This window comes from Canis lupus, chromosome 12 (assembly GCF_011100685.1).
Source record: "Canis lupus familiaris isolate Mischka breed German Shepherd chromosome 12, alternate assembly UU_Cfam_GSD_1.0, whole genome shotgun sequence".
NCBI lineage: Eukaryota > Metazoa > Chordata > Mammalia > Carnivora > Canidae > Canis > Canis lupus.
The window spans coordinates 67905392-67919690 of NC_049233.1; the positions used below are offsets into that span (position 1 = coordinate 67905392).

The 14299-nt window shown below is 45.3% G+C and overlaps 1 protein-coding gene across 3 annotated transcripts in view; it reads left to right on the forward strand.

Moving 5' to 3' along the window:
- Positions 1-5534, forward strand: part of RPF2 (ribosome production factor 2 homolog) — a 40494-nt gene extending 34960 nt beyond the window's left edge. For 2 of the 3 annotated variants that reach the window (XM_038554955.1, XM_038554956.1), the window contains exons 9-10: positions 4447-4591; positions 5351-5534. In XM_038554955.1, the coding sequence (XP_038410883.1) occupies positions 4447-4591; positions 5351-5530 (325 nt within the window). In that variant the 3' untranslated portion in view covers positions 5531-5534. The remainder of the gene's footprint in view (positions 1-4446; positions 4592-5350) is intronic. The other variant, XM_038554957.1, reaches the window with a different exon arrangement.
- Positions 5535-14299: the final 8765 nt, after the last annotated feature.

Consider the following 14299-nt stretch of genomic DNA (forward strand, 5'->3'; position numbering starts at 1 on the left):
TTTTATTTTTTTAAAGCAAGATAGATTTTGTAATCTTTTGAGCTTGTTGAGATTGAAAGCCTTAAGTCTGTTTAAGTTTCCAAAGTTAGCTTTGGTGCTATGAAGAATATATTATGTTATAAAGTTAGAGGATGGGACACCTGGGTGGCTCAGTGGTTGGGTGTCTGGCTTTGGCTCAGAGCATGATCCCAGATTCCCAGGATTGAGTCTCACGTCAGGCTCCCCACATGGAGCCTGCATCTCCTCCCTCTGCCTATGTCTCTGCCTCTCTTTCTGTGTCTCTCATGAATAAATAGATAAAATCTTTAAAAAAAATAATAAAGTTAGATGACTCCAATTTATAGATTAAGAAAGATGAAAAATCAATAACATAAAATTTTTTTTGAAAACTTGTGTCAGGGGGATTCCTGGCTCAACGGTTTAGCGCCTGCCTTTGGCCCAGGGTGGGATCCTGGGATCGAGTCCCATGTCAGGCTCCCTGCATGGAACCTGCTTCTCCCTCTGCCTGTGTCTCTGCCTCTCTCTCTGTGTCTCTCATGAATAAATAAATAAAATCTTAAAAAAAAAAAAGTGTCAGCAGACCTTGGGGCTACAAAAGAGCATAAAAATATAAAAATCAAAATCTTTGAGAATGAGAGATGAATTATTATTCATCAGTAATCTAAAACTCTTTCATTGTAAACAGTTTCAAAGAAGAGTATTCACTTGTATCAAAACTTCTATTTAGTGAGAAATATTAATTTGTGAAGAAAGAAATGCAGAGAAAATAAAACAAAATGGACAGAAAATTAGCAAATCAGACTTCAGAACATGGATAAATTAGCAGTGTAATTCCATATATCCACCCATCCACTTACTTTAAGAAGTATTGTTGGAATTGCCATTAGGTTAGCATAGCATGCCCCATAGTGAAAAAAATAAGTTTGAACTTTCAAGATGAGAGACCCTACTGTAAATTTAATCCCAGGTGTTTTATGTAGGCCCTGTAAACCTACTAGCTATTGATTTATAATAGAAAATGGACTGTGTGATTGAGAGCAAGCTGTTAGTAAGGGGGGAAAAATCATTCGATGCAGATTAGGTTAGTCTGCAGAGGCTGTGCCACCCTTGGGAGAGGAAGGAAGCAGTGGTCTGAGGAATGAGCATCACCTCTGAGCAGTGAGCTGGCTCTGGGCCAGGCTTAGCCACATTATCTAAGCAGGTCACTTCATAACCTAGGCCTCCATTTTTCTTTTGCAAAAGGTGGTGATACCATTTAGGTAATTCTGCAGTCCCTCTAAGATCAATAGTAATTCCTTTATAAAAGGGAGAGGGTTGCGGATAGAGGTGGGAGTATGCCAGAGAAGTGGTGTGACCTAGTGTGGCTCCTTAAGCACTCTTGCAGGGTATGCTTTCTTTGGTGTCCTGCCCTCTTTCTTTTACTTGGAATCAGCCCTTAAGTAATTAGTAAAAGGTAACAGTTAACATTGATACACATTATGAAGATTAATACGCTTAATCTTAGAAAATGGCTTTGAATTTTTTGGATGAAAAAGTATAAACATGAAATTATGTTTGTATAACCTTTGATCTGACCTTTTGGGAGGGAATGAATCATTGTACTGACCTCTTCCCATGTATCTATCATATGCTAATTAATTCTTCATTTGCAAGTGACCATTTATATTCCTTGGAGAATTTTATTCACTGTAAAGTCAAAGCCATGAATATAATACAGGAAATTTTTAGTAACTGACACATTTGCCTTTACCATGGCATTCATTAGGTTCTGTGGGGAGAAACATGCAAAACAAGGAAGTATTAGCATACCTTAAAAAGCAAATAGCATCATAGGCAAGGAGTTTAAGTAATGAAAACATCAGCAGAAGAGAGAGTTATGGAAGGGAGAAAAATAGGGAAATTACAACTTGAACAAGATTGGTACTGGCAGTCTTTCTCAAGAAATAGGCAGATAATGTTTTAAAAGATACAGAAATTACCCATCAACATCTCTAATAGCCTGAGCCCATGTGAGAAGGAAGGAGTTGGGTTGTCTTTGTGTCCCTGCGTCTTGTACCATACAGTCTTGCAGAATTGAATGTCAGTTTTGATTTAGAGCTTATAGGGAGACCAAAGGAAATGAAGCTTAAGGTTAGGATCTGAGATGGAGAGTAATAGGCATTTGATGTAACAGTTTTGGGTGTAGGTATTTGGCTAGAGACATGATGGCCTGGAAATGAAATGTCTATCTTTAAAAATAAAGTGCAGTGTGTATGATGGGATGGAAGTGAAAGAAAGGGTTTTAATTTAGTTTTTTAATGAGTCAGTGTCAGTCTCTTCTTTTTGCTTAGAGGGATCACAAAAATCATTTGTAAGTCTCTATTAATACATTTGCTCTGGGGCTCCTGGGTGGCTCAGTCGGTTAAGTGTCTGCCTTCTGCTCAGGTCATGATCCCACAGTCCTGGGATCGAGCCCCATGTTGGGCTCCCTGCTTGGTGGGGAGTCTGCTTCTCCCTCTCCCTCTGCTGCTCCTCCTGCTTTGTTTGCTCTTTCTGTCAAATAAATAAAAACTTTTAAAAAATATTTTATTTATTTATTCATGAGAGACACACAGAGAAAGAGGCAGAGACACAGGCAGAGGGAGAAGCAGGCTCCATGCAGGGAGCCCGACGTGGGACTTGATCCCTGGACTCCAGGATCAGGCCCCGGGCTGAAGGTGGCACTAAACCGCTGAGCCAGCAGGGCTGCCCCTAAATAAAAACTCTAAAAAATACATTCCCTCTGAGAAGGAGTAAACAGATTGTTCTCTTAAAAGACTAATAATAATTTTGGATTCTAAAATAATAATTTTAGATTCTAGATTTCACTGTTAAAAGTTTAATAAAGAAGAAAAATTAAAAATTATAGGTCTATTACCAGAAACCTTACATAGAAAACTAAAAACTGAAGAAAGTTTTCTTGTAAACGTGCCCATCGAAGAAATTATTGGTAGGAGGATACTTGTATGGATAAAAGGTGCCTGGGTAATGTGAATCCATCAGACATGCATGCCATGGGTTGTTCTAGATCTACAACTTTTCCGTTTAGCTGAAAATTAGCATCTTAAGTGGTAGAAACATTTTTAGTTTGCCATTTTTATATATACAGTTTCCCTGATTTCTTAAGTCTACTGAACACAAGATGCTAATCAAGATACTAATCAAGATACTAATCTTGTTAGGAGTTCAGTTTTATAAATACCATTTATTTGGAGGTATTGAAAATGTGGATGCAGAAGTACATGAATTACAACAGAGTCAAAGGGTTACTGCCACCATATGCTTTGAATCAGCTTTTAGGAAAGATGCCCTGATATCACCAACTTGAGCTTCTAAAAATATTTTCCCCCACAGTGGCCCTGAGATAGGCAAATTCCCCCATTATGCAGAGTGGCCTAAGGGCTCTTGTTTTGGCCTTTTCCCCTCAAGTCCCATATGAATATTCATGTTATCTTTTACTGTTTGTTGTTGTTAACACTTCTGCTTTTTATATATCCTAGGTTGATATTTGTTTTGTTTTTGCCTTGTTCGGTTTGGTATAACTAACTGTCTGATACGGCATATTTATCATTAAGACTTCTTAAAGCGAGTAGGTGCACCTCCCAATGGGTGGACTGTCTGCATGTCATGCTTTGGGGCCCAAAGGGCTGTTAATGAGCATCTGAACACTCACTTCTGCTTCCTGGAGTTTGTTGTTCCTTGGTATTTCTTACTGTGCTTTTACTCTCTCTCATGTCATTTGTTGCCTCTCTCACATTCCACCTTTAGTGTGAAAAGTTTGATCTTTTATAAGCATTGTTATTCATTAAATTCTTTTTTTTCCATCTTGAGATCTGGCCACTATAACAAATTGAGTCAGCTCAAATCTTCAGGTCTTTGAGCTGTTCTTGTGGTATCACTCACAAAAAGAATTTGTTAGTTTCCCCTCCTCCTGACTGTGTCCCTCATCTATTTCCACATTCAGAGCTATTTGGACGTATGGAATCTAGAAAGTTGTGGTTTTGTTATATTAAGATTTTAAAGTTCATTCCAATCTATAGAGATCAGTAGGTGTCTGTACTATGGACAAAAGTAGATTCTGAATGGGAGTCTTAGAGAAATGAGAATTTGTTAATTATGTAAATGTAATATTTCAAAGGCCCGGTTTGAAATTGTTTTTATAATTATGTAAATCTATAAATAAGATGAAGAAATCAAATCAAAGGATTCCATTTCTGGGGTGCCTGGTTGGCTCAGTTGATTAAGCATCTGCCTTTGGCTCAGGTCATGATCTACATCCAGGTCCTGGAATCAAGCCTTGTGTCCTCATCTTTGGGCTCCCTGCTGAGCAGGGAGCCTGCTTCTTCCTCACCCCCTATCATGCTCATCTCACTTTCTGTTTCTCAACAATATATATATATTTTGACCTTTTTTTTGTACTTCATACAGGTTGCTGCTGAAGAAATCCGGTTGTAGAACACCAAGGATTGAATTGGAAGAGATGGGGCCCTCGTTGGATCTGGTTCTGAGGAGGACACGTCTGGCTTCAGATGATCTTTATAAATTATCTATGAAAATGCCAAAAGCCCTCAAGGTTTATAACTTGCATATTGTTGCCATATTTATTTGTAAATTCCACTCTTCTTTCCAAAAAGGGTTTGTAGCATAGTACAGTAAAGGACAGACAGAAAGAGATCAATAATGGAGATAAAATTAGACTCTCAGAGCAAAGAAAAGGAGGAAGCAGCAAGTAAGCCAACCATAAAGGATAATAAGAGAGTTGTAGAAACCACGCGTTAGCTGTGGTTGAGAGCTTTCTGGTAGCAAGACTGTCAGTTTTCAGCAAGAAAGAGAATTGTTTGAGGCATTGTGGAGATTGGGAATTTAGAGCACAGGCTGTGTAAACCATACTGGGATAAAATGTATTTTGACTTCTGAATGGTTCTTAAAAACAAGTAGAAATGGCATCTCTGGAATGCCCATAAAGATCGAAATGATAGTCACAATTCCTTAAGCTAAACACAGGAAATTCTCTCAGTGCATGACAATGGTTAACATAGTCTATAGTGTTGTTGTCCGAAGTGTGGTCTGACAGTTTACCTGAGAATTCTTAGAAATGCTGAATCTCAGGTCCTACTCTAGACTTGTTGAATTATAACATGCATTTTAACAAGATCCTCAAGTCATCTGTATGTATTTGAGAAGAAAGGTCTCTAGAATAGACTATATTCTTGAATAGGTGCTCACTAGTGGGAATTGCTAGTAACATAGTTGTACACTAGATTTTTACAAGGCTATGATAGTAGATACTATTATATATATTTATATACATCTATATATTCTTATTTCACAGCCAAAGAAGAAGAAAAATGTCTCCCATGATACTTTTGGTACAACTTATGGAAGGATTCATATGCAGAAGCAAGACCTAAGCAAACTACAAACCAGGAAAATGAAGGGGTTGAAGAAGCGACCTGCAGAAAGGATAACAGAAGACCAGGAGAAAAAATCAAAGAGAATTAAAAAAAATTGATAGAGGGATCCCTGGGTGGCGCAGCGGTTTGGCGCCTGCCTTTGGCCCAGGGCGCGATCCTGGAGACCCGGGATCGAATCCCACGTCGGGCTCCCGGTGCATGGAGCCTGCTTCTCCCTCTGCCTGTGTCTGCCTCTCTCTCTCTCTGTGACTATCATAAATAAATAAAAATTAAAAAAAAAATTGATAGAATTAGCCAATAATGTTAATTGTAGTCTGTTTTCTTTTTTTTTATTTTTTTTAATTTTTAATTTTTTAATTTTTATTTATTTATGATAGTCACAGAGAGAGAGAGAGAGAGAGAGGCAGAGACATAGGCAGAGGGAGAAGCAGGCTCCATGCACCGGGAGCCCGACGTGGGATTCGATCCTGGGTCTCCAGGATCGCGCCCTGGGCCAAAGGCAGGCGCCAAACTGCTGCGCCACCCAGGGATCCCTGTAGTCTGTTTTCTTAAGAGAGTTATTAATCATCGGTCATCTCTAAGTTTCTTACAAGATTTTATTGTATATTTTTATAACATGGTTATTTATCTCTACTATGTATTATATATATTGTGAACAGTGATATACTAGTATTAAGTTGAAGGTCAGCCTCTTACATGAGACATATCCTGGTGGGCCATTTTCTCTCTCTGTTGTGGTATTACCTCTGCGCACCCCCAACCCCCTGCAAAGTCTCATTGGGTTGGTAGGTGAGGAGGGATCTCTGGAACAACCATTGATATTTTAAAGAATTTCTGGGTTAACCTTTCTATAAAGGGAGGAAGCCGTGGAAAGTGGAAGTGGCCCAAAGGAACTGAATATGCACTTAATATGAGTTACCTGGAAAGGTAACCCCATCTTCCAGCACATACCTACAACCTGACTTTTGTGTTTTACTCTTCTGTTATTTTGCCAGTTTCTTTTGAGATTTTTAACTTTGTGTCTTGAAACATTTCTCGAGCATGTCCACTATGTGACCATTGACATTACCGTACTAAGGGGTATCTGAGGAGATACTGCCACTGAGCCCCATCTCCCCTTCTGGGAGAGCAAAGCCGTTTTGGTAGGGCTGGAAGTGAGAAAGGGGAGCCTGGGGAAGGTGTGAGACCGAGCACTTCAGGGTGCTGAGTAGCTCTAGGCAGCTAACGGTAGGGTCCGTGAGGGCCCTGGTGTTTGTATACCAAAGAGGAGTTAGCCAAAACCTAACGGCTGGTTGTGAGGTTTTCTTGAAGATGTGCCTTATGCCTCCGGAAATGGGAAGCAGCTTTCTACTGCCTTTTCCTCTTTGCGTATTTGTTTTCCCTCACTGTTCAAATTTATCTTCCTGGTAAAGAAGCTCCTTTATACAAATACAAACCAACCATGTGGCAAAAACACAAACCTACAGAAACTAATTTGTTATAGGAGGTAGAAATGCTTTCTGTTTTTTAAGACTTTATTTATTTTTTAAAGATGTTATTTATTCATAGAGAGAGGGAGGCAGAGACACAGACAGAAGGAGAAGCAGGCTCCATGCAGGGAGCCCGATGCGGGACTGGATCCCGGGTCTCTAGGATCACACCCCAGGCTGCAGGCAGCACCAAACCGCTGCGCCGCCGGGGCTGCCCAAGATTTTATTTATTTGAGACAGAGATAGCAAGAGTGCAAGTGGGGAGGAGAGAGAGAAACAGGATTCCCCCCTGAGCAGGGAGCCAGACTCGGGGCTTGATCCCAGGTCCCGAAGACAGATGCTTGACCAACTTCGCCACCCAGGCGCCCCAATGCTTTGGTTTTCAATTCCATGTCAAGGAGTTCCTTCATGCCTGTGTGTGTGCACATTTACAAGAGTTTGCTGACATTCAGCAAAAGCTAGAGCCTCGATTTTCGTTATCTTTTCCCTTCTCTGATAAATCCATTCCTGATGCCCTACTTTGAGCTGACACTTAAGGAAACAGTGATTCAGCAAAGCAGTGGGTCTGGCTAGCCACCTACGTGAAGGACCCTGCCATCCCTTGACGTCTTTTAGGAACACTTCTCCCAGCAGTTCAGCTGGTAGAGATGGCCACATTTTTGGTATGTTGGACATTGAGTGTTTAATGTTTGTTTTTAGGTAATCTATACACCCAGTGTGGGGCTCAAACTCAGCCCCCAAGATCTAGAGTCACATGCTTAGCTGACTGAGGCAGCCAGGCACCACTGAGAGTGTTTGTTTCAATCGACCCTCTTTAAGATCTGGTCATGCAGCCTTTTGTTTCCTATGTAATTTTTATCTCAAGATGATAAAAGTAGTAAGTATTTGGATGCATCCAATTCAGTAAGAAAAGTATATAGTATTACTGAAATCTAGTTGGGAGACTTTTTTTCTTTGAAAAATTTTCGTCGTCGGGGGGACCGGGTAAAAAAAAAAATTTCGTTGGATTTGAGCCATCTGGAACCCCTGATCCACCATTTATTTTGCTGCTTCTAGGAAAAGTGCATTTTAATTTAATTTCCACTTGTCCTTGAACTTTAGGACACTACATACAGAAGTTGGAGAATATATATTCATTTCAGTAGAGGTGGTAAACTGCCTGTCTTGGTTTTTACTTAACTAAGTTATACTTAACCCTTTGGATTTTGGCAGGTTTTTTGGTTTTAAATACTAAATTTGTCTTTTTTTTTTTTTTAGGATGTTAATACTGATACCAAGCTATATACAATTTAATGGAATTTGGTTCCTTTTTATGACCTAAATGCTATTTGTTTTCTTGGTATTGAACATAATCCAGAGTTGTTAGTACTTAGGAAAGGGGAAAGAAGATACTACCCAAGTCAGTTTTCAGCTATCTGATCATCTAGCTTCTGAGCTCTCCTTCCTTTTGTTTATATTTTTAGCCATTTCGTGCCCCCACACACACCCTTTCCCCCATGTGGGGCCAGGAAAGAGACTTTACAATGGAAGAAGTTAAAACCACTGCTAGCATTTGACCAACAAAGGAAAGCTTATTTTTTAATTTTAACTGCCTTGGTTAAAGTGAAGCCATTTGCACTTTTCCTTCTCAAAGCCCTTTGGGAAAAAGTTTTAAAATAAGGGAAATATATTTGAACTCTGTTCTTGTTCTGCTTCTTTTAAACAAGTTCCCCTCTTCCCTCTCCCAGCCCATTTCACCCCCACCTCCATCCTTCACTCTGAGCATCAGAAAATAGGTCCCAAACACAGGGAGAAAGGTCCAGCACTGCAGGGTCCTGCTGAGAAGGCAGATGATGGGGAGATGCAAACCTGGCAGGTAGGGCTTTTACCAAGCACAGATCAAAGCACCTGAACTTTAAGTACTTTACTGGGTTTGGATTGATCAAACTCAAAATCAGGTTTCTGAGAGCTCAGCAAGAAGCAGGATGGCAGGGACGCCCCCCGGGGGGGCTCAGCGGTTGAGTGGCTGCCTTTGGCTCAGGGCATGACTCCAGGGTCCCGGGATCGAGTCCCACATCAGGCTCCCTGCATGGAGCCTGCTTCTCCCTCTGCCTGTGTCTCTGCCTCTCTGCCTCTCTCTCTGTGTCTCTCATGAATGAATAAATCTTTTAAAACGAACAATGGCAGATGTTGGCTCTGAGGGCTCATCCTCCCACTCCGCTGGAGCCCAAGGCTTCAGAGGCCACCTCTGGATGCCAGATAAGGGTAAGGGATTTGCAGCCAGAGTCGGGGCTGTATTCGGGTAACCCCTCTGCCCCTCTCAAAACACCGCAAGTGAGCTCAGAGTTTCCAAAAACAAGCTATTTACTCGGTGCATTGGATATAGACTTGGAAGATTCACATCCGTCAACTTGAGAAGTTATTACCCCAATCCCTGCGCTCCAGAGTCAGCTGACCAAGGAGGTGGCAAGGTGACCCCACAGATGAGAGCCATCACTTTAGATGACAACCTGTCATCTGGTAGCTCTGGGGTTTGGGGCACTGAGGGAAAGCACGAGAATTCATTGCTGTCCCCGCTAGGCCCCATTTCTCTCCACTTGGCTCATTAAATCTCACCCAGGTCACAAACAGTTTGAGTTTTACCGCCCGCACGTTCCTCCATATAGGGGGACCTTCAGGAAGGGTTAGGTGGAATCTGGAAAAATCAAACGAAACTCAAATGGCCTGGGAGCTCCTCAAGAACAGAATCCTGGCTGTGGATAGGGGACGCCTGGGGGCTCCGTCGGTACAGTGTCTGCCTTCGGCTCAGGTCCTGGGATCGAGCCCCGGGTTGGGCTCCTGTTCAGCAAGGAACTCGCTTCTCCCTCTCCCTGTCTCCTCTCCCACTATCTCCCTGTCTCTCAAAGAAACAGATCTTAAAAAAGACTTCGGCTGCGGGATACGTGGGAAGGGTGGACAGCAGGCAGGGCCGTGTGGGCGGAGGGGCAGTGGCTGGGTTGCAAAGAAACTGGAGTCCTCTGCCCATGCTCCCCGAGCTCAGCTGAGATTTAAAAGGACAAGGATCCAGTTACAGACAACCCCGCACCCTACCAAGGCGGTGGTGGTCTCTAAGTCGTGTTAGGGCGGTTGGGAAGCCCGTGTAGTGGCGGAGGCGGGGCAGAGTGTGACTTCCACCTAAGAAGGCAGGTGGCACAGTGCTAGGTGGCAGCTCTGGGCCATTTCCCTGCGGAGGCTATGAGGGGAAGAGAGCCATCGTGCTTGGCTCCAGAGGAGTCCTCCTGCTGTCCGGGGGGCTGACGTGACTCGGAGTCTCCATCCCAGAACTATTTGTATTTTTACTTTTTATTTTTTTTCCAAGATTGATTGATTTATTCATGATAGAGGGCGAGAGGGGCAGAGACGCAGGCTCCATGCCAGGAGTCCGACGCAGGACTCGATCCCGGGACTCCAGGATCGTGCCCTGGGCCAAAGGCAGGTGCTAAACCACTGCGCCACCCAGGGATCCCCATGTATTTTTACTTTTTAAAAATATTTGTTTATGAGACAGAGGCAGAGGGAGAGGAGGCTCCCTGCAGAGTGCCCGGTGCGGCACTCGATCCCAGGACCCTGGGGTCACAACTTGAGCCAAAGGCAGACGCCCAACCACTGAGCCCCCCAGGGGCCCCCAGAAGTATTTTCAGAAAGCATTTTCACATATTCATCTTATTTGCTGTTGAAAATCTCCCCTAAGACGGGTAGTGCAGTCAGTCTTACGTACGATTGCAGGCGAGGAAACCGGCTCAGGGAAATTAAGTAACTTGTCTGACGTCACACAGCTGGAAGATCCCCGTCTTCTCCTTTCTGGTCCAGGGGCTTCTCCAGCGGAAATCTGAGTCTCGGCGTATTCTTGTGAATCACTGGAGAGACGTGCTACAACTAGAACCCCGAGGCCAGCCAGCGCTGAGGGGCCGCTCCCCCAAAGGATGCTGGTGGATGAGCAACTCTGGCACCTGCAGAGGGAATCGCCGTCGGCGAGCCGCACGGCTCCGTCCTTGGCCTTCGTCTCCTAAACAGTCTAATCTTCCACTCGAGTGAAGACAAAGCAGACACACGTATTAAATCTGTGGATGACATAAAGCCGCGAGAATGTTAGATGACAAATGTGAAGTATCTTGGGATAGAAAATGTCTTGGCAGGCTGGGAAGGTGGACTGAAGCCAAGGGAGAAATTTAGTAAGATAAGTAAGAAGTTCAGTATCCAGAGGTGGGGACATAAACAGGGTAGGGGCGCCCAGCTGGCTCGGCAGGTAGAGCCTGCGACTCTCAATCTTGGGGTTCTGAGTTCAAGCCCCATGTTGGGCATAGGGATTACTTAAATGTGAAAAGCAAACATAGGAAAAGGGAGATCCGGTCCTACAGTTGGGAAGCGACCCAGGGGACAAACCCATTGTCCATCATCAGTGTGAGCCTTCCAGAAAGGTCCACAGAAACATAAGCTCAGATTCGCTGACACAGTATACGTGAGACCGGGAAGTCGGAAAACGGCACCGCCCGACAGGAATACGTAGCAGAAAGGCAGAGGGAACGGAGCCCCGGGTCTCGAAATACCCCAAACCACATGCACGGTGGTGATCCCAGTTCTGGGCCCTGCCTTAGAGGGGCCCGAGCTCCTGGAGCGTGCTCAGAAGATGGTGGTGAGGGTGACGAAAATCTCCAAACCTCGCCAGATGGGGTAGAAATAATTTCTCGAGGGGAGGGAAAAGGCATTCACTGAACAAAATTGGTTTTCTGTCAGCTGAACCGGAATATAATTTTTGTATAATAAAAGTACACCCATTTAGGGGTGCCAGGGTGGTGCCGGGGGTTGAGCGTCTGATTTGCTTTCTGCTCGGGTCATGATCTCAGGCTCGTGAGATTGAGGCCCATGTCGGGCTCTGTGCAGACTCTGCTCGAGGCTCTCGCCCTCTCCCGCTGCCCGTCCCCAACCTTTCTCTCTCTTTCTCTCTTTAAAATAAATAAATCTTTTTTTTTTTTTTTTTTTAACAAAGAAAGTACATCCACTTAAAGTATATCATTTGGCGAGTTTGGGCATTTGCACATTATATCCATGACAGCACTGGCACATTAAAGATGGGAACATTTTCATTACCCCAAAAAGGTTCTTTGTGCTGCTTTGGAGTCCACTATCTCTAAGCCCCACGCCCAGGCAACCGCTCATCTGCTTTGTCACTACGGACTAAGGAAGATTTTCTGGAATTTTTTTTAAGATTGTATTTATTTGAGAGAGAGAGAGAGAGAGAGCGCCAGAGCACACGGGCAGGGGCCGGGAGGAAGGAAGATGGGAGAGGCAGATCTCCCTGCTGACGGGGAGCCTGACACGGGCCTCCAGCCCGGGACCCCGGGGTCATGACCTGGGCCAAAGGCAGATGCTGACCTGACTGAGCCACCCTCAGTTTTCTGGAATGTTACATGGTCAGTGGAATAGAAAAGGGCAAGTCTTGTGACTGGCTTCCTTAGCTCAGCACGAAGACTTGGCGGTTCATGGGTCTTGCAGGATCCGTGAGCAGCTCAGTGCTGGGCGCGAGCCCCCCGCGTGGACGCCCCACCTTCTGGCCTCCTAGTCACGTCTCTGGACACGGGGGCTGCCCTCAGCTTTTGGCGACTATGAACAAAGCTGCCCTGGACCTTTGTGTCACACGTTTCTGCAGACGGATGTTCTCGCTTCTCCTGGGGGGAGACTCCCAGGCGTGGACTGGCTGGGCTGTCCCGGGCACGCGGCCCACCAGGCAGCCAGCGGGCGAGCGCCAGGCCCTGAAGCACGCCAGCCCGACAGGACGGGGTTTAGGCCGTGCTGGTCGTGAGAGGCCGACGACCCAGCACGTGTGGGGAGTGCCGAGGGTCTGCCCCGCTAGAAGGACCGGGAACGAGCCCTCTGGCAGTGACGACGCGGTGGCCCGGAGCCCTGAGTGCCGAGCAGAAAGCAGCCTACGAGGCTCTGGGGCGCACAGCCGGGGAGGGGAGGCCCGGGAGCCGGGACGTGGGTGAGCCGAGGCGGGAGGGGTCTCGGGTACCCGAAAAATAATCAGCAGGAAGGGGCATTTACACTCATTCCACGAGACGTCAGCGTCATAAATGTGACCGCTGAGCGCCAGTTAGATGGAGAAGGTTCTGGTTCACTTTAACCTGTTAATAGTGGGACGTGGAACATGACCAAGGTCCAAGTTCTTTTTTGTTGTTGCTGAGGGTTTTTTTTTTTCTTCTTTCTTTTTCCTTAAACACACACACACACACACACACACACACACACGCGCACACACTTCCTACTAGATGGGACCGAAGCTTGGCTGTGCCTTTGGTCCCTCACAGGGAGTTCTGGAGCAGACACGAATCCAGCTTCCGAACCCACCGCAGCGCTTTGCACTAATTTGCAAGGCAACTGGTAGAAAACAAAACAACCAACATTTCTCTTTCCTCCTCAGTCTGGGTTTAACCACAGGGACCCAGAAAACAGGGCAGCCCTGGTGGCTCAGCGTTTAGCGCCGCCTTCGGCTGGGGTCGTGACCCCGGGGTCCCGGGATCGAGTCCCGCGTCGGGCTCCCCGCGTGGAGCCTGCTTCTCCCTCTGCCTGTGTCTCTGCCTCTCTCTCTCTCTGTGTCTCATGAATAAATAAATATAATCTTAAAAAAAAACAAACCACAGTCAAGTATTCCTTGGAAGGCTGGGAGAGGAAGGACGTGTTATCTTGCTTCAGTCAAATGACGTCTTCTGTGGTTCTGGGTAGGAAGCAGGGCACGTGTTAGTAACAAACGGGGCGGGGGGACCCCGGCGTTTACCTGCACCTGCCCAGCCGAAAGCAGTAACAGGGATTTCACGTGACACCGACTGAGGCTGTAACCCAGGTAGATGGTGGAATCACAGCTGCACAATGTGCAGGACGGCTAAGCCACACAATGAATTATGACTGTCGCGCAAACTTAGGAACAAGGAAGGAACAGAAGGAGGAGGAAAAGGACGAAGAGGATGAGGAGGAGAGAGAGAAGGAGAAGTTAAACGTCCCGTGGTCATAAAACTGCTGCTCTCATTCCTCCACAATCTCCTTCAGCCCTTGCCTAAAGGCTTCTGGAACCATCAGGTAAGAGGCCAGGCCTAATTTCCATATTATGGAACTTTGTGGCATTTTGATTCAATCAAAAGAGTGTTCTGAGAATATCCTCATGGAAGTTTTTGCTGCATTTATTGAAGGATATCGTGGGGACTGTCATTTACTACATTTCGAAGGATCCTCTTTAGGGCCCCTGGGGGACTCAGCGGTTGAGCATCTGCGTTCAGTTCAGATCGTGACCCTGGGGTCCCGGGATCGAGTCCCGCATTGGGCTCCCTGCAGGGAGCCTGCTTCTCCCTCTGCCTGTGTCTCTCTGCTTCTCTCTCTCTGTGGCTCTCA